At 47.2% G+C, this 24,836-nt stretch overlaps 1 protein-coding gene across 1 annotated transcript in view; it reads right to left on the reverse strand.

Moving 5' to 3' along the window:
- Positions 1-256: 256 nt before the first annotated feature.
- Positions 257-24,836, reverse strand: part of LOC106604330 (teneurin-2) — a 276,175-nt gene continuing 251,595 nt past the window's right edge. The window contains 9 exon segments of the mRNA XM_045717935.2: positions 257-1,150; positions 3,074-3,204; positions 3,523-3,790; positions 4,076-4,186; positions 11,412-11,822; positions 12,147-12,416; positions 18,145-18,702; positions 19,415-19,711; positions 20,117-20,352. Of these exon segments, the coding sequence (XP_045573891.2) occupies positions 413-1,150; positions 3,074-3,204; positions 3,523-3,790; positions 4,076-4,186; positions 11,412-11,822; positions 12,147-12,416; positions 18,145-18,702; positions 19,415-19,711; positions 20,117-20,352 (3,020 nt within the window). The 3' untranslated portion in view covers positions 257-412.

A 24,836-nucleotide genomic window follows, 5' to 3' on the forward strand; every position in this document is an offset into this window, starting at 1 on the left:
GTGAAAATATCGATTTCTTTTTTAAAAACGGGAATCTTAGTTATTAAGCAACAGTTTGTTTTTCAAGGTTCACGAGTGCCTTTCTCCACAGTTTGTTTTCAACAACAAATTAAATAAACTTCTGTCTAAATGTTAGATGTTTTGCCCTTGGCAGTAAAAGTAACAACAAAAAAAGTTGAGTATATTCTTCTTTTCAAAAGTCCCTGCAGCGTTCAGTGAGAAACCTCATTTGTTGGTTTATTTTCTGCGGGGTTGGAGAGGAAAGGGGGAGAAGGTGGGGGGGGGGGGGAGCGAAGAGAGGAAGGAACTAGTAACTAGGGTGAGAAGATGAAAGGGATGAGGAGGAGAAGGGGAGGAGAGTCAGTGAGAGAGAAAGAGTCAGCAAGTCCTCCATCCCAGTCCAGGAGTGCTGTTACCTCTTGCCCATCTCGTTCTGTCTCAGGAACTGGATGTTGGTGCTGCTGTCAGCCAGTTCTGGGTACTGTTCCACGGGTAAAACATAATACCCGTCATACCCCTGTACCCTCCCCGCGGTCAGCAGCTGCTGCTTCTCTCCCTCCGTCCACAGCCGGCTCCCCTCCTTCCCATCCTTGGCCCTCTGCCGCTCCCTCAGCCAGGCCCCAGCCAGGGCCCTCTGCCGGGCTAGTTCCAGCAGCCTCACCCTCTCCTCATCCACCACGTCCAGTGCTAGCCCATACCGCACGCTGAGGGCTAACGACGGCACCGAAAACTCCACTGTGGCGCCGCGCCGCGACCTCCCGCTCACAGTCACGTTGATCCCGCTCTCCAGCGCCTTGCGTCCGTTGGTCAGCCCCAGCGCCAGTAAATCACTATCGGCCGAACCGACTTTAACGAAGAAGTGACAGTCATGTCCGGCCTGCGTGTAGTGCGTTCCATCCAGATAGATGGCGCCATTGAGGACTAAGGACACTTTCCGGCTGTCGTCGGTTGCCATGGAGCTAACTGCCGCCACCACATGTCCTTCCTTCAGCGCTAGCATCACTCCCCGGCCGATGATGGGTGTTGATGTGCCGAACCAGTGTCCGGGCTTGTCGCGGCGGTCGTGGGGGTCCTTGTTAAGGAGCCGTCCCTCCAGGGCCATGAAGGCCTGGTTGTGGCGCTCCGCTGCCTGCTGCACCCCCGTTATCAGCTACAGGAGAGAGAGGGGTAGAAGAGGGGTAAAAAGTCAATGGTAAAGCAGAAGAATGCAGACGAGGATACACTTATACTGTCTGGTTTACAGTTATTCTCATCTATTAATGTCCAGATTTCACTGTAATCATTGAAGGTTCATATTAGTGATCCCACAGTATCTTCAATGTCTCACCCGGCTCTCAGAGGAAGATAGAGGACCATTGTTCTGTAATAGCAGGCCTCATTTAGCTCACAGGCCGAAAATGTCAGATTCTGGTTAACATACAGTGAGGGAAAAAAGTATTTGATCCCCTGCTGATTTTGTAAGTTTGCCCACTGACAAAGAAATGATCAGTCTATAATTTTAATGGTAGATTTATTTGAACAGTGAGAGACAGAATAACAACAAAAAAATCCAGAAAAACGCATGTCAAAAATGTTGTAAATTGATTTGCATTTTAATGAGGGAAATAAGTATTTGACCCCCTCTCAGTCAGAATGATTTCTGGCTCCCAGGTGTCTTTTATACAGGTAACGAGCTGAGATTAGGAGCACACTCTTAAAGGGAGTGCTCCTAATCTCAGTTTGTTACCTGTATAAAAGACACCTGTCCACAGAATCAATCAATCAATCAGATTCCAAACTCTCCACCATGGCCAAGACCAAAGAGCTCTCCAAGGATGTCAGGGACAAGATTGTAGACCTACACAAGGCTGGAATGGGCTACAAGACCATCGCCAAGCAGCTTGGTGAGAAGGTGACAACTTTTGGTGCGATTATTTGCAAATGGAAGAGAACACAAAAGAACTGTCAATCTCTCTCGGCCTGGGGCTCCATGCAAGATCTCACCTCGTGGAGTTGCAATGATCATGAGAACGGTGAGGAATCAGCCCAGAACTACACGGGAGGATCTTGTCAATGATCTCAAGGCAGCTGGGACCATAGTCACCAAGAGAACAATTGGTAACACACTACGCCGTGAAGGACTGAAATCCTGCAGCACCCGCAAGGTCCCCCTGCTCAAGAAAGCACATAATCATGCCCGTCTGAAGTTTGCCAATGAACATCTGAATGATTCAGAGGACAACTGGTGAAACTGTTGTGGTCAGATGAGACCAAAATGGAGCTCTTTGGCATCAACTCAACTCGCCGTGTTTGGAGGAGGAGGAATGCTGCCTATGACCCCAAGAAAACCATCCCCACCGTCAAACATGGAGGTGGAAACATTATGCTTTGGGGGTGTTTTTCTGCTAAGGGGACAGGACAACTTCACCGCATCAAAGGGACGATGGACGGGGCCATGTACCGTCGTCAAATCTTGGGTGAGAACCTCCTTCCCTCAGCCAGGGCATTGAAAATGGGTCGTGGATGGGTATTCCAGCATGACAATGAGCCAAAACACACGGCCAAGGCAACAAAGGAGTGGTTCAAGAAGAAGCACATTAAGGTCCTGGAGTGGCCTAGCCAGTCTCCAGACCTTAATCCCATAGAAAATCTGTGGAGGGAGCTGAAGGTTCGAGTTGCCAAACGTCAGCCTCGAAACCTTAATGACTTGGAGAAGATCTGCAAAGAGGAGCGGGACAAAATCCCTCCTGAGATGTGTGCAAACCTGGTGGCCAACTACAAGAAACGTCTGACCTCTGTGATTGCCAACAAGGGTTTTGCCACCAAGTACTAAGTCATGTTTTGCAGAGGGGTCAAATACTTATTTCCCTCATTAAAATGCAAATCATTTTATAACATTTTTGACATGTGTTTTTCAGGATTTTTTCGTTGTTATTCTGTCTCTCACTGTTCAAATAAACCTACCATTAAAATTATAGACTGATAATTTCTTTGTCAGTGGGCAAACGTACAAAATCAGCAGGGGATCAAATACTTTTTTCCGTCACTGTAGAATCAGTGCAATGGAGCTGTTGGCTGTCCCAGGCCTTCTCACCTGTCCGTTTTCACAGTCCTTGCTGGCCTGCAACTCGAAGGGAGGTTCCACGAAGTAGAGGGTGTGACGGGGGAACCCTGGAATAATGTTACTGAGCTGGAAACCAAACATCACCAGCCAACTCTTCACGTCTGGGGAGCAAAGACAACATAGTAAAAAAAATATTTTTAATAATGCTAGCTAGCAAGTCATAGAAATATTAGAAAATGTTAAGAAGTTTGAAAATGCTATAATAATCTGCGTAGTATTAGGGAACATATTTTAAGTGTAGTAAAATATTGTATGTATTTTTTGGGATGATCTTCGAATCTAAATGACAAATAAAGAGAACTACAATACACAGTGACAATGATAACACAACGCCCCCACTCAGCTCTCTCTCCTTTACCTGTAATAACGATAATGCATGTGTTTTATAAAGCGCTTTCAAGGATCCAAAGACGCTCTACCTGTGACGTAGTTCTTGATGTCCAACAAATCGCTGAGAGGGTTGTTGTTCTTGAACATGTACAGGTTGAAGGGTGCAGGGTCCTTGCCGATCTTGGGCCAGCTGGCATAGTCTGGCGAGGTCCAACGGCCTGCCAGGACGTCATAGTCCCTCTGGGTGAAGTGGACCAGCTTGGTCAGGGTGTCATAGAGACCGCCATGGAACCCAACCACCAGCTGGAACTCTGGGTTGGAGTCCAGGTACACCTCCCCGTACGCTGTGTACTGCACCTGGAGGTCACAGCAAACACAGGCGCATGTTTCACTTCAATTCATCTTTCACTTCAATTCACTACAAGTTTATCCCCTCTGGGGCAATTAGGAAAGACAAAGTTGGGTTACTTGGTCAGTTTTTGTATTTTTAATTTGAACAATCAAATTTACCTCTCTGGACATCAAGTACCAATTTATCTTTTCTTATCTAAACATGTGGATAACGGGCCTTGAGATATTTAACAATCATGCAACAAAAATAATAATCATTAATAGTATTTTTATTACTGTCATCATGATTACCTGTTTGATCATTTGTCCATTGCTGCTGAAGACAGCCAGTGGTGTTCCTGTGTTGTCTGAGGCGATGTAATACTCCTCTCCACTACTCACCTCCATAGCAAACAGATGGCCCTGAGGGGAAGCAGTACGGGTTTTACATCATAACTCACAGACAGTCATGTCACCATAACTCACAGGCAGTCACATCACCATAACTCACAGACAGTTACGTCACCATAACTCACAGACAGTTACGTCACCATAATTCACAGACAGTTACGTCCAGTGCTTAATTTGAGTCGGATCCTGCCAGAACAGGATCCAGCACCTTTTCATTTTGGACTGTTTTGTTCCGGAATCTATTTGGCCGGATCCGGTACCTCTCCTGGCATGAAAAATTATTTAAACTTTTTGCATGTAAACATTCTAATAAAAGTGATCAAAGTTTATTTGAGTTGCATCTTTATTAATTCTCTTGCCCCCACAAAAAACGTGATGTGAAACAGTTGATTTTAAGCCCGGACCTAATATTCTAAGAGTTGATTTGGTTTGGGCCGGCCCGGATTTATGGTTTGTGCAACATTGTAACCTATGTTTCAGACCAACGCGTGGCCGTGGCTGTGTGAGAAGTGCGCCAGTACCTCTCACATAGCTAGTGTGGTGTACCGCGGACAAGCCACCAGGGGGAGACTAGTCGAGGCCTGGTGACAGACAGAGTCTACATTACGCGTCTGTGGCTCCCTCTGCTGGATGTGCCAGGTCTCGACGTGTCCTCCGGCCAGGACTAATTCAGGCTGATTTGAGGCTGGTGAGTAATCAAGGGGCTGATTGATCACCAGCCGTACAGGTCCCATAAAGCTGTCAGGAGGGCAGCACACGGGAGGGTTGGAGGTAGTAAGAGGTTACATCTACTGGATAGATGTCCTCACGGTCTACTAGAACCAAAGGGCTCGGTGTTCTACCCCAGAGGAGACAGCTTTCCCTGGAGCCCAGAACGCGGTAATCCAGAAGAGGTCTCTTGGAGGAGACTGGTTTCTTTCTTTTTCTTTAATGTTTTAAATAAACACCCTTGAAACTGAGGTATCACACTTGTGTCTAATCTGTGTAAACATCTTGATCAAACCCCCTGGTCTGCCACAAGTGGTGGAGATTGAGGGCAAATCTGACAACGTGGTCAGACCAGGGTTGACGTTTAGGTAGTATCAGCATTGATGAGTTGATAGCTCAGTTCGTTCGGGCCCAACAAGCGCCACAGGACATTCAGGAACGAACGCTGGAAGAACAGTGTCTACAGAATGTCTACATGCTTGAGGAAATCAGGAAGCTGTGAGGAGAAACACAGACCGAATCCCAATCCGTTTCTAATCAAGCTAACGGAGGATGAGGACATCGAGACCTACCTCTGCACGTTCAAACGGATAGCACTACGGGAAGGATTTTCCAAGGCAAAGTTGGCAAGTCTGCTGGCCCCGTTCCTGTCCGGAGACACCCAAAATGTGTATTATTACCTAAACACCGAACAGGTGGCTAACTACGACTGTCTCAAGAGGGAGGTACTCAGCCGCCACGGGGTACAGCCTAGCCCATCGGGCCCAACTTGTCCATGAATCTTCCTCCCGAGCACAGATGAGCGACCTACTGCGCATCACCAGGGCATGGCTCCTAACCGACGTAGCCACCCTCCCCGTTATCGACATAAATTGGTCATGGATCACTTCTTACAGGCACTACCTCGCGACATGAAGAGGGCAGCGAGCCTACACACACCCCAGACCTTGGAGGATCTCTTGGGAGCCGCACCAGAATACCGAGGCCCTGCTGAAGGGGATGCAGGCCAAGTCCGGGAGCTGTCGGAGGACATGGAAGGACGACCCCACCACCGTACAATCCAACAGTCAGCCGGGCTAAAGGACTGCAGACCTACGGAGAGACAGCCAGGGGAGAAGACTAAAGGAGGTGTTTTGAGTGTAGCGCCAGGGGACACCTTGCATGAAATTGCCCGAGTCGAGAGGAGTCGAGGCCCCGGAGATGAGTCGGGCAATGCAGTAAACTACTTCACCTCCTGTTGGACCCACAGCGAACCACCAGCACCCATGGTCCCCGTGAAAGTCGACAGTCGTGACACCCAGGCTCTGTTGGATTCCGGGAGTGTGGTAACGCTCGTACAAGCATGCCTGCTGGCCCATCCGACTGACCGTGGTGAGGAGATGTCCGTCTCCTGTGTCCACGGTGAAACCAAGAGGTATTCGACTGGGCAGGCCACCATCGTGACGCCACAAGGGAGCTGCCAGATGGTGGTGGGTGCCGTACCTGAGTTGTCGGTACCCCTCCTCGTGGGATGAGATTGTCCGATGTTCTCAGCATTGTGGAGGCACGAGCTGGGGAAAAAAGTAAGAGCTGGCGACCGACGAGAGCAGAGGTGGACCATCGCCTGCGCGGCCCGGAAGCATGCGGTTGCCAACCGCGTGTCGACAGACCCAGAGTCGGGGTCCGAGGGGGCGCCAGAACCATCCACACCTGGTGAACAACCGGAGGACCCCTATACTCCCCCTCCTCGATTTCGAGGGACCCGGCAAGACAACTGCCCTGAGCCCTCTGAGGGGACAGTTTGGGACTGCTCAGTGGGACCGTTTAGTGGAAAGTGATAGCAGTGGATGGCCAGCTTCTTCCGGGGGTGAGTGACTGGCGATACCCCCATTTCCAAATAAAAAATAATCTGTTGTATCAGGTGTCGCACGAAAAGGGGGAAGTCTGAGAGGTGCTGTTGCTGCCCCGTCGGTACGTCGGAACCATTATTCAGCTGGCCCACACCCAGTTGTTGGGGCGCACCTGGGAATGGAGAAGACCTGGGAAAGGATCACCGCCCGGTTCCGCTGTTCCAGGATGAGGTAGGCCATGGAAGTCAATTGCCGCAGCTGCCCGGAGTGTCAAATCACCGCCCCAAAAGCACACTTCCAGAACCTGCTGGTTCCCCTACTGATCATTGGAGTGCTGTTTGAACGCATCAACATGGACATAGTGGGCCCCCTGGTAAAAACGTCCCAGTATATCATGGTATACTAGATTATGCCACCCGATATCCTGAAGCCATTTCCCTTAACCTCTCTTGGGTAGGGGCAGTATTTTCATGGCCGGATGAAAAACGTACCCAAATTAAACGGCCTACTACTTGGGCCCAGGAACTAGAATATGCATATTATTAGTAGATTTGGATAGAAAACACTCTGAAGTTTCTAAAACTGTTTGAATGATGTCTGTGAGTATAACAGAACTCATATGGCAGGCAAAAACCTGAGAAAAATCCAACCAGAAAGTGGGAAATCTGGTCCTTGTAGTCTTTTCAAGTCATTGCCTATCTAACACACAGTGACTTAGGGTTCATTTTGCACTTCCGAAGGCTTCAACTAGAAGTCAACAGTCTTTAGAACCTAGTTTCAGGCTTTTTCAGTGAACAGAGAGCGAACAAGAAGGCCGGGAAGTTGGTGACTCAGAAAATGACATGAGTTTTGTGGCGCGTGTTCACGTGATGAGGTGTTCCAAAACGTTTTTCAAGACATTGGAATCGTCCGGTTGGAATATTATTGAAGTTTTATGTTAAAAAGGCCCTAAAGATTGATGCTATACAATGTTTGACATGTTTCTACGAACGTAAATATAACTTTTTTTACTTTTAGTCGTGAAATTTGGGCGCGCTTCCTACATTTGGAGTAGCTTACTGAACGCGCAAACAACAAGGAGGTATTTGGACATAAATTATGGACTTTATCGAACAAAACAACATTTATTGTGGACCTGGGATTTCTGGAAGTGCCTTCTGATGAAGATCATCAAAGGTAAGTGAATATTTATAATGCTATTTATGATTTTAGATGACTCCAAAATGGCGGGTATCTTTATTGCCTGGTGTATGTTTCTGAGTGCTGTACTCAGATTATTGCAAAGTTTGCTTTCCCCGTAAAGCTTTTTTGAAATCTGTCACAGCGGTTGCATAAAGGAGATGGTTATCTATAATTCTTTGAATAACAGTTTAATATTTTATCAGCGTTTATGATGAGTATTTTTGTAAATTGTTGTGCTGATTCACCGGCAGTATTGGAGGCAAAATATTTTCTGAACATCATGCGCCAATGTAAAATGCTGTTTTTGGATATAAATATGAACTTTATCGAACAAAACATACATGTATTGTCTAACATTGAGTCCTAGGAGTGTCATCTGATGAAGATCGTCAAAGGTTAGTGCTTAATTTTAGCTGAATTTCTGGTATTTGTGACCCCTCTACTGCTTGGAAAATGGCTGTGTGGTTTTTCTTGTGTTGTACCTGTCCTAACATAATCTAACTTTATGCTTTCGCCGTAAAGCCTTTTTGAAATCGGACAATGTGGTTACATTAAGGAGAAGTGTACCTTTAAAATGGTGGCAAATAGTTGTATGTTTGAGAACTTTGAATTATGACATTTTCTTGTTTTGAATTTGGCGCTCTGATTTTTCACTGGCTGTTGAATAGTGTGTCACCTGCCCAAGAGAGGTTAAGGCAGCAGTCTCCAAGGGAATCGCCCGCGAGTTTTTCCACCTCTTCATCCGGGTGGGCATCCCAAACGAGATCCTGACCGACCAAGGTACCAAGTTCATGTCCCGTCTAATGAAAGATTTGTGTGCTCTCCTACAGACAAAGCAGATCCGGACATCCGTCTTTCACCCGCAGAGGGATGGGCTCATCGAAAGGTTCAATAAGACGATCAAACAAATGCTGTGGAAGGTCATCGAGCGGGACGGGAAGAACTGGGACCAGCTACTACCCCACCTAATGTTCTCAATCCAAGAAGTGCCACAGGCCTCCACTGGGTTTTCCCCTTTTGAACTCCTCTATGGGAGGAGACCACACGACCTACTGGATCTCGCCAAGGAGGTGTGGGAAGCCCAGCCGACCCCCTTACGCAGCGTGGTGGAACACGTGGAGTCGATGAGGGAGTGTATGACAGACATATAGCCAGTGGTAAGGGAACATATAGAGAAGGCCCAGTGCACCCAAGCCAAGGTCTACATTTGGGGTACCCAACCCCAAGAGTTCCATGTGGGTAACAAGGTGCTAGTTTTAATCTCCACCACAGAAAGTAACTTCCTGTGAACATGGCACGTACGATGACAGAGAAGCTGGGACCCATAAATGACTGCGTACGGCAGCCGGGGAGACGGAAACCCCAACAGATTTACCACATGAACCTATAGAAAAGGTGGACTGTGAGGACAGCCTTGGCCGCGTTGTGGTCAAAACCCGGAACGTCGACTGGTCCCGAGCAATGAGGACCTTAGACCGGCTCAGAAGCAAGCGCTCCAGGAGCTCTTCGATCAGAACACCGCCGTGTTTTCCGAGAAGTCGGGCCGAACGACCCTCATTGAACAATACATCCGCACCCAGGCCGGAGAAATGGTATGAAAGAGGCCATACCGGATCCCCGAGGCCCGAAGAAAGGCTGTGAAGCAGGAGGTGGAGGCTATGCGGAGGCGGGGAGTCATCGAGGAGTCCCGCTGCGCATGGTGCAGCCCCATCGTGTTGGTGCCCAAACTGGACAGTAGTCTGCGTTTCTGCAATGACTTCCGGGGGGTGAACGACATCAGTTTGTTCAACGCCTACCCCATGCCGAGGTTGGATGAGCTCATCGACCGATTGGGAAAGGCCCGGTTCATCAGCACCCTGGACCTGACCAAGGGATATTGGCAGGTACCCTTGGCAGCCTCCTCCCGGGAGAAGACGGCATTCGACACAGGACGGCTTATACCAATACCGGGTCCTCCTGTTTGGTCTCCATGGAGCCCCGCCCACGTTCCAGCGCCTGATGGACCAAGTCATCCGACCCCACCAACAGTACACAGCGGCCTATTTGGATGACATCATCATCCACAGCCAAGGTTGGGAAGATCACCTCCAGGCTGTACTGGACGCGCTCAGGGAAGCCAGGTTGACAGCGAATCTAAGAAATGCAAGCTGGGGTTCGAGGAGGTGGAATACCTGGGGTATTTGATCGTACGGGGGAACGTCAAGCCCCAGGAGAGGAAGGTCTAGGCGGTTTGCACCAAGGCACAGGTAAAGTCCTTCCTGGGGTTGGTGGGATACGATAGCCGGTTTATCCCCAACTTTGCGGCTATAGCCTCCCCCTTACTGATCTGACCAGGGCCCGCCTCCCGGAAACAGTGAAGTGGTCGGATGAGCCCGAAGTGGCATTTATGCAACTGAAGGAAGTCCTGTGCTCCCATGCGATTCTCATGACTCCCAATTTCCAGGTACCGATGCTGGTGCAGACTGCGATATGGGAGCACAGGGCTAGACACTCTTAAGTATTACCTGTTGGGCACCCACTTCATCATGGTCACAGACCATTCTCCCCTGGTCTAGATGGCCACGGGAAAGGACACAAACGATCGAGTCACAAGGTGGTTCTTGTCACTTCCTCGCTTCTCTTTTTCTGTTGTGCACAGGTCAGAGGCGAAGCATGGGAAAGCGGATACCCTATCGAGAAGGGAGACGTACATCGCACTGACGACCGCCCCCTCCTCGACAGGGCTAACGTCTTGATCAAACCCTCTGGTCTGCCACACTAGAATGAGGAACTGCAACATCCCTGATAAATTGAAATACAAATCTGTCAGTGAAAAAATACCACGCAGACAAAGCAAGCCTTTCGCAATATTTCAAATACAATCGAGGGAAAACAGGTTGGGAAGCAAAGCTAGTGTTAGGGCTCCTGCTGAAAAGACTGTGCTGTAGGCTACCAAAAGCCTATTCAAGACAAGGTCGTTTTTGGCTACCAAAAGCCAATTCAAGACAAGGTCGTTTTTGTCGGTGTCAAAGTAGCCTGCCATTTTTCTAATTTGTGTGGTATTAAAAAAGATTCTGCTACAGTCTCCAGTCATCTAAAATTAAGTAGAATTGCATGAAATGCGTTTATAAAAGGCCAACATTTTTCTGGACTGTAAGCTACTAAAAATGTTTCCCATGTGTGCAAGTTCTGTAAGTGCCTACTCTACTGCTCTATGCCACTACGCAAATGTGATGATATGCATGCAATGCTTTATTATGAAGTGATTTTTTTCTCATGTGTTCTGGTACCTCAGAACTCCCCAGGTCACCCCTCTCTAATGCTCACTTTTTGTTCCGGCACCTCACGATTGACAAATTAAGCCCTGGTCACATCACCATAACTCACAGACAGTCACGTCACCATAACGTAACGATAGCATCACAAAAACATGATTATATCACAACAATAACAAAATTATAACACAATCACGATGAACAGTATTTATCACATGTAGCCTGTAGATGAACACACTTTTCCCTAACAATTTGGTAGCCTACCTGCAAGTCATAGTACAGTGAAGCGATATCTGAGCTGGAGTGGTTAAATATATGTGTGACTCTAGCCGGGTGGTTCAGATCAGCGTAAAAGAACTGGAGGTGTTGTCCCAGACTGGTCCGAGTGGACACTCTCCTTCCCAGTCCGTCATAATGGTACTGGACATTCCAGCCTCCCGGTAGCTTGCTATATGCTCTGAGGAGCTGGCCCTTGGAGTTGTAGTCAAAGACATCCGAGCCTCGCTGGCTCAGGAAGCCATCCTCATCCAGATGGTATTGCACGTCGCCCAGGCGCGTGATGCGGTCTCGGAGATCGTAGCGGAGCGGCGTGAGGCGGGCGCTGTTCCCGGGGTTGAGGAGGTGCAGGTTACCGTTCAGGTCGTAGCTGTAGCGCCACGTGGACCAGTCATTCACCTGGAGGCATAGACAATGAAAATAACTCTTTAAAAACACACCTGAAGTCAACTCTTTAATAAGTCAACTCTTTAATAACACAGGTGCGTAGCAGAATCAATGGCCCATGCTCCTTATAGAAGCCAAGGGCTTAAGTCAGGTAAGTCAACATAGGAAAATCAAAAAGTGAAGTGTAAAGTGAAAAGGAATACCATACTGTGTGTATTTGCAAAGAACAACAGCATTTAATCAAGGCTAAAGTTTCTGTAGTAATCTTCTAGGATTGTGATTTGGTGCTCAACTACTGCAGGACTAGTATCTCACTGGTAACGTCAAATCTCCTACCTTCACCCCGCTGAGCTGTCCGTCCCCGTCATACTCATAGCGGTACTGTGTTGTGTTGGCGTACGGTCCTATCTTCAGCTCTCTCTTCACCACGCGTCCCATACTGTCGTACTGCACTGTCATCCAGTACATCAGAGACCTGAAGATCTCGTACTGCACCTCCTTGATGCGCCCGTGGGTGTCAAAGTGCTTGCTGAGGGTCATCACAGCCGTGGTTATGATCTGGTTGATGTCATAGTAGATCACACCAAACTTCCCAAAGTGTTCCACCTGTAGCCAAGATAAGAGTTAAGAGTTAAGTAAAATATTGTACAGAGGGTCTAGGTCCCACTTTAATCCAGTATAGGTGATTTATGCTCAATCTATCAACTGTAACTGACATCCTGCAAGGGGTTTGGTTGTTAGGGTTAGGGTTGAGTTTGAATTAGGGTTGAGGTTGAAGCTAGGGTTGGGGTTTTTATTAAATTTTTATTTCACCTTTATTTAACTAGGCAAGTCAGTAAAGAACAAATTCTTACTTACAATGACGGCCTACCCTGGCCAAACCTTAACCCGGACGACACTGGGCCAATTGTGCGCTGCCCTATGGGACTCCCAATCACAGCCGGTTGTGATATAGACTGGAATCAAACCAGGGTCTGTAGTGATGCCTCTAGCACTGAGATGCAGTGCCTTAGACCGCTGCGCCACTCGGGAGCACCACAAAAAAAGGTTTGAGGCTGGAGCAAGTGTTAGGGTTGAGATTGAAGCTGGAGCTAGTGTTGAGGCTGGAGCTGGAGCTAGGCTTGAGGCTGGGGAGCTAGTGTTAGGGTTGAGGCTGGAGTTGGAGCTAGTGTTAGGTTTTGGCTGGAGCTGGAGCTAGTGTTAGGCTTGAGGCTGGAGCTAGTGTTAGGGTTGTGGCTGGAGCTAGTGTTAGGGTTGTGGCTGGAGCTAGTGTTAGGGTTGATGCTGGAGCTAGTGTTAGGGTTGTGGCTGGAGCTAGTGTTAGGGTTGTGGCTGGAGCTGGAGCTAGTGTTAGGGTTGTGGCTGGAGCTGGAGCTAGTGTTAGGGTTGTGGCTGGAGCTAGTGTTGTGGCTGGAGCTGGAGCTAGTGTTAGGGTTGTGGCTGGAGCTGGAGCTGGAGCTAGTGTTAGGGTTGATGCTGGAGCTAGTGTTAGGGTTGTGGCTGGAGCTAGTGTTAGGGTTGTGGCTGGAGCTGGAGCTAGTGTTAGGGTTGTGGCTGGAGCTGGAGCTAGTGTTAGGGTTGTGGCTGGAGCTAGTGTTGTGGCTGGAGCTGGAGCTAGTGTTAGGGTTGTGGCTGGAGCTGGAGCTGGAGCTAGTGTTAGGGTTGTGGCTGGAGCTGGAGCTAGTGTTAGGGTTATGGCTGGAGCTAGTGTTAGGGATGTGGCTGGAGCTAGGATTTGAGGCTGGAGCTAGTGTTAGGGTTGTGGCTGGAGCTAGTGTTAGGGTTGTGGCTGGAGCTAGTGTTAGGGTTGTGGCTGGAGCTGGAGCTAGGTTTGAGGCTGGAGCTAGTGTTAGGGTTGTGGCTGGAGCTAGTGTTAGGGTTGTGGCTGGAGCTAGTGTTAGGGTTGTGGCTGGAGCTAGTGTTAGGGTTGTGGCTGGAGCTGGAGCTAGTGTTAGGGTTGTGGCTGGAGCTGGAGCTAGTGTTAGGGTTCTGGCTGGAGCTGGAGCTAGGTTTGAGACTGGAGCTAGTGTTAGGGTTGTGGCTGGAGCTAAGTGTTAGGGTTGAGGCTGGAGCTAGTGTTAGGGTTGTAGCTGGAGCTAGTGTTAGGGTTGTGGCTGGAGCTAGTGTTAGGGTTGTGGCTGGAGCTGGTGTTAGGGTTGTGGCTGGAGCTGGAGCTAGGTTTGAGGCTGGAGCTAGTGTTAGGGTTGTGGCTGGAGCTGGAGCTAGTGTTAGGGTTAGGGTTGTGGCTGGAGTTAGTGTTAGGGTTGTGGCTGGAGCTAGTGTTAGGGTTATGGCTGGAGCTAGTGTTAGGGTTATGGCTGGAGCTAGTGTTAGGGTTGTGGCTGGAGCTAGTGTTAGGGTTGTGGCTGGAGTTAGTGTTAGGGTTGTGGCTGGAGCTAGTGTTAGGGTTATGGCTGGAGCTAGTGTTAGGGTTATGGCTGGAGCTAGTGTTAGGGTTGTGGCTGGAGCTAGGATTTGAGGCTGGAGCTAGTGTTAGGGTTGTGGCTGGAGCTAGTGTTAGGGTTGTGGCTGGAGCTAGTGTTAGGGTTGTGGCTGGAGCTAGTGTTAGGATTGTGGCTGGAGCTGGAGCTAGTGTTAGGGTTGTGGCTGGAGCTAGTGTTAGGGTTGTGGCTGGAGCTAGTGTTAGGGTTCTGGCTGGAGCTGGAGCTAGGTTTGAGGCTGGAGCTAGCGTTAGGGTTGTGGCTGGAGCTAGTGTTAGGGTTGTGGCTGGAGCTAGTGTTAGGGTTGTGGCTGGAGCTAGTGTTAGGGTTGTGGCTGGAGCTAGTGTTAGGGTTGTGGCTGGAGCTGGAGCTAGTGTTAGGGTTATGGCTGGAGCTGGAGCTAGTGTTAGGCTTGAGGCTGGAGCTAGTGTTAGGGTTGTGGCTGGAGCTATTGTTAGGGTTGTGGCTGGAGCTAGTGTTAGGGTTGTGGCTGGAGCTGGAGCTAGTGTTAGTGTTGATGCTGGAGCTAGTGTTAGGGTTGTGGCTGGAGCTAGTGTTAGGGTTGTGGCTGGAGCTGGAGCTAGTTTTAGGGTTGATGCTGGAGCTAGTGTTAGGGTTATGGCTGGAGCTGGAGCTAGTGTTAGGGTTGATGCTGGAGCTAGTGTTAGGCTTGAGGCTGGAGCTAGTGTTAGGGTTGATGCTGGAGCTAGTGTTAGGGTTGATGCTGGAGCTGGAGCTAGTGTTAGGGTTGATGCTGGAGCTGGAGCTAGTGTTAGGGTTATGGCTGGAGCTAGTGTTAGGGTTGTGGCTGGAGTTAGTGTTAGGGTTGTGGCTGGAGCTGGAGCTAGTGTTAGGGTTGTGGCTGGAGCTGGAGCTAGTGTTAGGGTTATGGCTGGAGCTGGAGCTAGGTTTGAGACTGGAGCTAGTGTTAGGGTTGTGGCTGGAGCTGGAGCTAGTGTTAGGGTTGTGGCTGGAGCTGGAGCTAGTGTTAGGGTTGTGGCTGGAGCTGGAGCTAGTGTTAGGGTTGTGGCTGGAGCTAGTGTTAGGGTGGATGCTGGAGCTAGTGTTAGGGTTGATGCTGGAGCTAGTGTTAGGGTTGTGGCTGGAGCTAGTGTTAGGGTTGTGGCTGGAGCTATTGTTAGGCTTGATGCTGGAGCTAGTGTTAGGGTTGATGCTGGAGCTAGTGTTAGGGTTGTGGCTGGAGCTGGAGCTAGTGTTAGGGTTGTGGCTGGAGCTGGAGCTGGAGCTAGTGTTAGGGTTGATGCTGGAGCTGGAGCTAGTGTTAGGGTTGTGGCTGGAGCTAGTGTTAGGGTTGTGGCTGGAGCTGGAGCTAGTGTTAGAGTTGATGCTGGAGCTAGTGTTAGGGTTGATGCTGGAGCTGGAGCTAGGTTTGAAGCTGGAGCTAGTGTTAGGGTTATGGCTGGAGCTAGTGTTAGGGTTATGGCTGGAGCTAGTGTTAGGGTTGATGCTGGAGCTGGAGCTAGTGTTAGGGTTATGGCTGGAGCTAGTGTTAGGGTTGATGCTGGAGCTGGAGATAGTGTTAGGGTTGATGCTGGAGCTAGTGTTAGGGTTATGGCTGGAGCTGGAGCTAGGTTTGAGACTGGAGCTAGTGTTAGGGTTATGGCTGGAGCTAGTGTTAGGGTTGTGGCTGGAGCTAGTGTTAGGGTTGTGGCTGGAGCTGGAGCTAGTGTTAGGGTTGATGCTGGAGCTGGAGCTAGTGTTAGGGTTATGGCTGGAGCTGGAGCTAGGTTTGAGACTGGAGCTAGTGTTAGGGTTATGGCTGGAGCTAGTGTTAGGGTTGTGGCTGGAACTCGAGCTAGTGTTAGGGTTGTGGCTGGAGCTGGAGCTAGTGTTAGGGTTGTGGCTGGAGCTGGAGCTAGTGTTAGGGTTGTGGCTGGAGCTAGTGTTAGGGTTGATGCTGGAGCTAGTGTTAGGGTTGATGCTGGAGCTAGTGTTAGGGTTTGGGTTGTGGCTGGAGTTAGGGTTAAGATTGAGGCTAGAGCTAGGAATAAACTGTGACGTGGAAAGGAAGCTAGAGTTAGGGTTAGGGTTGAGGTTAAGGTTAGGGTTAAACTGGGGTGTGGACATTAAGCTAGGGTTAATCTTGAGGCTTAAGGTTAGAGTTAAACTGGGATGTGGACAGGGTTAGGGTAAGGGCTGTGGTTGAAGTTAGGGTTAGAGTTGAAGCTAGGGTTAGGGTTAAACCAAGATATGGACCTGATGCTAGGTTTAGGGTTAGGGTTGAGGCTAGGGTTGAAGTTAGGGTTAGGGTTGAAGGTTAGGTTTAACCTGTTGGGTCTAGGGGGCAGCATTTGCACGTCTGGATAAAAAAAATGTACCCGATTTAATCTGGTTACTAATCCTACCCAGTAACTAGAATATGCATATACTTATTATATATGGATAGAAAACACTCTAAAGTTTCCAAAACTGTTTGAATGGTGTCTGTGAGTATAACAGAACTCATTTGGCAGGCAAAACCCTGAGACATTTTCTGACAGGAAGTGGATACCTGATGTGTTGTATTGACTTTAAACCTATCCCATTGAAAAACACAGGGGTTTAGGAATATTTTGGCACTTCCTATTGCTTCCACTAGATGTCACCAGCCTTTACAAAGTGTTTTGAGTCTTCTGGAGGGAGATCTGACCGAACAAGAGCCATGGAACGGTGATGTCCCATTAGACACCTGGCGCGCTACTTCATGTTGGGTACCCTCGTTCCAATACGTTATAAAAGAGTATGCATTCGTCCACCTTGAATATTATTCATGTTCTGGTTAAAAAAGGCCCTAATGATTTATGCTATACAACGTTTGACATGTTTGAACGAACGGAAATATATTTTTTCCCCTCGTTCATGACGAGAAGTCCGGCTGGCTTACATCATGTGCTAACGAGACGGAGATTTTTGGACATAAATGATGAGCTTTTTTGAACAAAACTACATTCGTTATGGACCTGTGATACCTGGAAGTGACATCTGATGAAGAGAATCAAAGGTAATGGATTATTTACATAGTATTTTCGATTTTAGATCTCCCCAACATGACGTCTAGTCTGTATCGCAACGCGTATTTTTCTGGGCGCAGTGCTCAGATTATTGCAAAGTGTGATTTCCCAGTAAGGTTATTTTTAAATCTGGCAAGTTGATTGCGTTCAAGAGATGTAAATCTATAATTCTTTAAATGACAATATAATATTTTAACAATGTTTTCTAATTTTAATTATTTAATTTCTGACGCTGACTTGACTGCCGGTTATTGGAGGGAAACGATTTCCTCAACATCAATGCCATAGTAAAACGCTGTTTTTGGATATAAAAATGAACTTGATAGAACTAAAAATGCATGCATTGTCTAACATAATGTCCTAGGAGTGTCATCTGATGGAGATTGTAAAAGGTTAGTGCATCATTTTAGCTGGTTTTATGGTTTTGGTGACCCTGTCTTTGACTTGACAAAACATTACACACAACTCTTGTAAATGTACTGTCCTAACATACTCTAAATTTATGCTTTCGCCGTAAAACCTTTTTGAAATCGTAAAACGTGGTTAGATTAAGGAGATGTTTATCTTTCAAATGGTGTAACATAGTTGTATTTTTGAAAAATTTGAATTTTGACATTTATTTGGATTCAAATTTGCCGCTCTTGAAATGCACCTGCTGTTGATGGAGTGCACCACGGGTGGCACGCTAGCGTCCCACCTAGCCCCAAGAGGTTAAGGGTGCATCTGTTTATGCTGGTATCAAACCTTGGGTTGCATGGGCCTATTGCAACTTTCTGACCTGTTGTACATCCGACCGGTCTGAAGTTAGGGTTAGGGTTGAGGCTAGGGTTAGGGTTGTGGGTGGAGCTAGGGTTAGGGTTAGTAGTGTAGTCATCTACCCACCTTTCCAGAGATCTCGTCATAGCGGTAGAGGTCCACAGGCAGAGGAGTCTCACTGATGACTGGCTTCATACTAGCGATACGGAAGCTGTTGTCGTGGTACGTGTAATCAAACCTAGCATTCACCATCCCCTCCTCACTGAACCGGTAGATCTGCTTGTCGATCAGCGGACCCATCTTACGGTAACGTATCGTACAGGAGAACCCGCCGCTCTGTAAGTTCACCATCTTCAGAACCCCAGCCGTCTCGTCATAACCAAACGTCACCGTGGTGCTGTCGTAGAGGATTTCAGCTAGCTTGGCCAGCTTGCCGTACTTGTAGAGGACACGTCGGCCGGTGCCGAGGTAGTGGGTGGCCTTGGGGCGGCCGTCTTCGCTGAAGTCGTGGATGATGGAGGCGTTGCTCTCTGGAGGGTTGTAGGTGTTGCGGATGTAACCGATAGAGACGTGGGTGAACATGGTGTGGCGGGCTACACTAGGCATGGTGACGGCTGTTATGCGCCCCGAGGTGTCAAACTCAAATATGTACTGTCTCTGGCTCTGCAGGAGAAGGACCATGGACTGGAGAGAGAGAAGGAGGGAGAGAAGTGGAGAGGAAACATAAGTCATCATCACTAGCATCATTTTATGCACTTTTCACTTCTCTCAATCAGCTTGTCATTGCTATTCCTGCTGCCTGTACAGTAAGTAATGTCTCACAGGTGCTTCACTTTATCTAGGTAGCTATAGCTCCACACAGATAAGATCAACAGTACAAGTACCAATAACAGTAGCAGTACCAGTACCAGTAACAGTAGCAGTACCAGTACCAGTAACAGTAGCAGTAGCAGTACCAATAACAGTAGCAGTAGCAGTACCAGTACCAGTAACAGTAGCAGTAACAGTACCAATAACAGTAGCAGTAACAGTAGCAGTAGCAGTACCAGTAACAGTAGCAGTAACAGTAGCAGTAGAGTACCATTAGCAGTACTAGTAATAGTAACAGTACCAGTAATAGTACCAGTACCTGTAATAGTAGCAGTACCAGTAATAGTAGCAGTACCAGTACCAGTAATAGTACCAGTACCAGTACCAGTAATAGTACCAGTACCAGTAATAGTAGCAGTACCAGTACCAGTAATAGTAGCAGTACCAGTACCAGTAATAGTAGCAGTACCAGTAGCAGTATCAGTAACATTAGCAGTACCATTAGCAGTACCAGTAGCAGTACCACTACCATTAGCAGTACCAGTACCAGTAATAGTAGCAGTACCAGACAGTAATATGTCCTCACCTTATCCAGGTAACTATAGCTCCACACCTTGCCGTCTATGAACGACCGTGACAGAATACGTCCCTGAGGGTCAAACTCTGTCCTCTCGCTCATACTGCCCCTCTGCAGCCCCACCAGCTGACCCGTGGTCGAGTACGACACGTTCACCACTGCCAGGCTGCTGCTAGGCAACCACATGGCGGGCCGGCCCTGCGCGTCGTACATGATGCGGAGCGTGAACTTGCGGTGGTCGTCATAGATCTTCTCCGTCCGAGTGTTGCGGTCGAAGTCGATGGAGAGGAGGTTACGACCATGTGCCTGGAAGAAGATAGAGTGATGTCATCTCTGTAGGCAGAGTCAGTGATGTCATCTCTGTAGGCAGAGACAGTGATGTCATCTCTACACAGTCAGTGATGTCATCTCTACACAGTCAGTGATGTCATCTCTACACAGAGTCAGTGATGTCATCTCTACACAGAGTCAGTGATGTCACCTCTACACAGAGTAAGTGATGTCATCTCTGTAGGCAGAGTGAGTGATGTCATCTTTACACATAGTCAGTGATGTCATCTCTGTAGGCAGAGTCAGTGATGTCATCTCTACACACAGTAAGTGACGTCATCTTTACACAGTCAGTGATATAATCTCTGTAGACTGAGTAAGTGATGTCATCTCTAATGACTAAATTACACACAGAAAGGAAGTGAGGTTATCTCAGCTCACCCTCAGCTTCCTGCCAAAAACAGTGACCTTCCCCTTGGTCTGTTCCTTGCGGAGCCGCCACTCGATGGAGTTGAGTCCGTTGTCAGTGGGTAGTGTGATGTTCCTACGGCCGATTGTAGGACTGACCGACCCGGCCAGGATGTGGGGCTCAGTGTGGAAGCTGATACCCATCCCATTGGCATACATCACCCGCAGGGTGCCGTTGTTACACAGTTGGTAGCTGTTCCTCACCTGGTCTGTAGGGGGCGATGCGGACAAGGAGAGAGAAGGGAGTTATATGATTTGGCTCCTCTGCTGGCATCTTCCTGTGTTATGTTTATATGCTGAAAAAAGATCAAGTCGCAGATTAAATTGAAATGGATTTCTGTTGCCCTTCACAAGCAGAATTCCTTCCCTGAACAAAAAAAAGAACAATTTGTTGTATGATTTGTTTGGCAACTTGTCAGTATCGTTTCTGATCAGCAAACTCCACACTCAGAGTGAACCATAATATAAGTAAATCTGCGTCTGGTTTATAGAACAGCTTGCAACCTTGCTAAATGAATAATCTGTCACTCTGTCATTTCAGCATTTCTATCACCCACAAACATATACACAAAACAGTGTCTGATGTGGCGTAGCCTCTGGAAAGACAGTGTCTGATGTGGCGTAGCCTCTGGAAAGACAGTGTCTGATGTGGCGTAGCCTCTGGAAAGACAGTGTCTGATGTGGCGTAGCCTCTGGAAAGACAGTGTCTGATGTGGCGTAGCCTCTGGAAAGATAGTGTCTGATGTGGCGTAGCCTCTGGAAAGCGACAGGGGGATTGAGGGCCCATTCTTCTTCTCTATCGGAGGCATAAAGAACAGCAGCCTGATAACAACGTGATTGAAGATAAGATAACAGTGATTGTCTGGCCGACGCAGCGGAAGAGTCTTTTATTTCATTTGAAAAAGGCAGGGGATCATGCACACGCACTGTTGCATGCACACACACACAAGCGAAAGTGGAAATTCACACGCACACACACACATGCATGCACGCAAACATACAGACACACATACACACACACAGCCTTTGAGCCACCACCATAAACGGCAATAATCCATAAAGCCAATTTGTTATAAACCTCCAGGCAGCGTTTTACCAACACTTCAAACACACAGAGATGGCTTTCTGTCAACTCTGCAGTAGACTACCCTCTCTCTATCTGAAAAATGTATTTGTGATGAAAATGGAGAGAGAGAGAGATGAGAGGGAGACAATACAGAAACACACTACGGAAAAAGAAGGAACAGCACGTCAGAAATCAGCTCAATGTAGTTGAAGAATCCATAGACTAAACACTTCTGGGAAAATTGGAAAACACTAAACAAACAACACGAAGAATGATCTATCAAAAATGGAGATGTATGGGTAAACCACTTCTCCAATCTTTTTGGCTCTATAACAAAGAACAAACAGCAAAAACATTTACATGATCAAATACAAATCTTAGAATCAACTATTAAAGACTACCAGAACCCACTGGATTCTCCAATTACATTGAATGAACTACAGGACAAAATAAAAACCCTCTAACCCAAAAATACCTGTGGTGTTGATGGTATCATCAATGAAATTATCAAATATATAGACAAAAATTCCAATTAGCTATAGTAAAACTCTTTAACATCATCGTTAGCTCTGGCATCTTCCCCAATATTTGGAACCAAGGACTTATCACCCCAATCCACAAAAGTGGAGACAAATTTGACCCCAATAACTTCCTTGGGATATGCGTCAACAGCAACCTTGGGAAAATCCTTTGCATTATCATTACCAGCAGACTCGTACATATCCTCAGTGAAAACAATGTGCTGAGCAAATGTCAAATTTGCTTTTTACCAAATTATCGTACGACAGACCACGTATTCACCCTGCACACCCTAATTGACAAACAAACAAACCAAAACAAAGGCAAAGTCTTCTCATGCTTTGTTGATTTCCAAAAAGCGTTGGACTCAATTTGGCATGAGGGTCTGCTATACAAATTGATGGAAAGTGGTGTTGGGGGAAAAACATACGACTTTAAAAAATCCATGTACACAAACAACAAGTGTGCGGTTAAAATTGGCAAAAAAACACACATTTCTTCGCACAGGGCCATGGGGTAAGACAGGGATACAGCGTAAGCACCACCTTATTCAACATATATATCAATGAATTGGCGAGGGTACTAGAAAATTCTGTAGCACCCTGCCTCACCCTACTAGAATCTGAAGTCAAATGTCTTCTGTTTGCTGATGATCTGGTGCTTCTGTCACCAACCAAGGAGGGCCTACAGCAGCACCTAGATCTTCTGCACAGATTCTGCCAGACCTGGGCCCTGACGGTAAATCTCAGTAAGATAAAAATAATGTTGTTCCAAAAAAGGTCCAGTCGCCAGGCCCACAAATACAAATTCCATCCAGACACCATTGCCCTATAGCACACAAAAAACTATACATACCTCGGCCTAAACATCAGCGCCACAGGTAATTTCCACAAAGCTGTTAACGATCTGAGAGACAAGGCAAGAAGAGCCTTCTATGCCATCAAAAGGAACATAACATTTGACATACCAATTAGGATCTGGCAAAAAATACTTGAATCAGTTATAGAACAGATTGCCCTTTATGGTTGTGAGGTCTGGGGTCCGCTCACCAACCAAGAATCCACAAAATGGGACAAACAACAAATTGAGACTCTGCATGAGAATTCTGCAAAAATATCCTCCATGTACAACATAGAACACCAAATAATGCATGCAGAGCAGAATTAGGCCGATACCTGCTAATTATCAAAATCCAGAAAAGAGCTGTTAAATTCTACAACCACCTAAAAGGAAGCGATTCCCAAACCTTCCATAACAAAGCCATCACCTACAGAGAGATGAACCTGGAGAAGAGTCCCCTAAGCAAGCTGGTCCTGGGGCTCTGTTCACAAACACAAACAGACCCCACTGAGCCCCAGGACAGCAACACAATTATACCCAACCAAATCACGAGAAAACAAAAAGATAATTACTTGAGACATTGGAAAGAATTAACAAAAAAACAGGGAAAACTAGAATGCTATTTGGTCCTAAACAGAGACTACACAGTGGCAGAATACCTGACCACTGTGACTGACCCAAATTTAAGGAAAGCTTTGACTATGTACAGAGTCAGTGAGTATAGCCTTGCTATTGAGAAAGGCCGCCATAGGCAGACCTGGCTCTCAAGAGAAGACAGGCTATGTGCACACTGCCCACAAAATGAGGTGGAAACTGAGCTGCACTTCCTAACCTCCTGTCCAATGTATGACCATATTAGAGACACATATTTCCCTCAGATTCCACGTATCCACAAAGAATTTGGAAACAAACCCGATTTTGATAAACTCCCATATCTACTGAGTGAAATACCAAAGTGTGCCATCCACAGCAGCACGGTTTGTGACCTGTTACCACAAGAAAAGGTCAACCAGTGAAGAACAAACACCATTTTAAATACAACCCATATTTATGCTTATTTATTTTCCCTTTTGTACATCGTTACAAAACTGTATATATACATAATATGACATTTGTAATGTCTTTATTCTTTTGGAACTTCTGTGAGTGTAATGTTTACTGTTCATTTTTATTGTTTATTTCACTTTTGTATATTATCTACTTCACTTGCTTTGGTAATGTTAACATATGTTCCCCATGCCAATAAAGTCCCTTGAATTGAAGTGAATATATATATATATATAGAGAGGGGGGTAGAGAGAGAGGGAGAGGTGAGAGGGAGGAAGAGAAAGAGATGAGCGGGAGGTAGAGAGAGAGAGTGAGAGGTGAGAGATAAAGAGAGAGAGAGAGATGAGAGAGAGAAAGAAAGGTGAGAGAAAGAGAGAGCGAGAGAGAGAAAGCGAGAAAGAGAAAGAGAGAGGGGGGAGCAAAGCAAGCTGTTAAAACCAGTGTCTCAGCACAGCAGACCAGAACACTGTGCTGTAATACATGTAACACACACAGACAGACACACACAGACAGACACACAGACACGCACAAACATACACACACACGCACACAGAGACACACGCACACACACAGAGACACACACGTACACACACAGAGACACACGCACACACACAGAGACACACAAAGATAGAGACAAGGCCAGCCCGCTCACTAGGCAGGATTAGGCTGAGCCTATTGCGGCAGATTGACTGACCAAGTCACCAACAACACATAAAACTTCACAGAATTCTGCCCGACAACAATGACAATTTCTTTCAACCAGTGGCATATGGGCTTTTTAGGTGAGCGCTGATGCCGCCCTGTAATAAGCAGTGCCGACTTTGTCAAAGGCAGTGACTGTCTTGTCCCAGCGCGCCTCTCCAAGGAGCTGTGGGAGAGACACATCGCTGCGAAGCTCCACCAACGTCCCGTCAAAAAAAGATCTAAAATAAATCAGTGGTGTAAAGTACTTGATTAAAAATACTTTAAAGTACTACTACTTAAGTCGTTTTTTTGTATCTGTACTTTACTATTTATGTTTTTGAATAATTTTACTTTACTACATTCCTAAAGAAAATTATGTAATTTTAACTACATTTTGAATGCTTAGCAGGACAGGACAAGGGTCCAGTTCACAGACTTGTCAAGAGAAAATCCCTGGTCATCCCTACTGCCTCTGATCTAGCGGACTCACTACAAATCAAATGCTTAGTTTGTAAATGATGTCTAAGTGTTGTAGTG

The sequence above is a fragment of the Salmo salar genome, chromosome 05, assembly GCF_965601325.2.
Source record: "Salmo salar chromosome 05, fSalSal1, whole genome shotgun sequence".
NCBI lineage: Eukaryota > Metazoa > Chordata > Actinopteri > Salmoniformes > Salmonidae > Salmo > Salmo salar.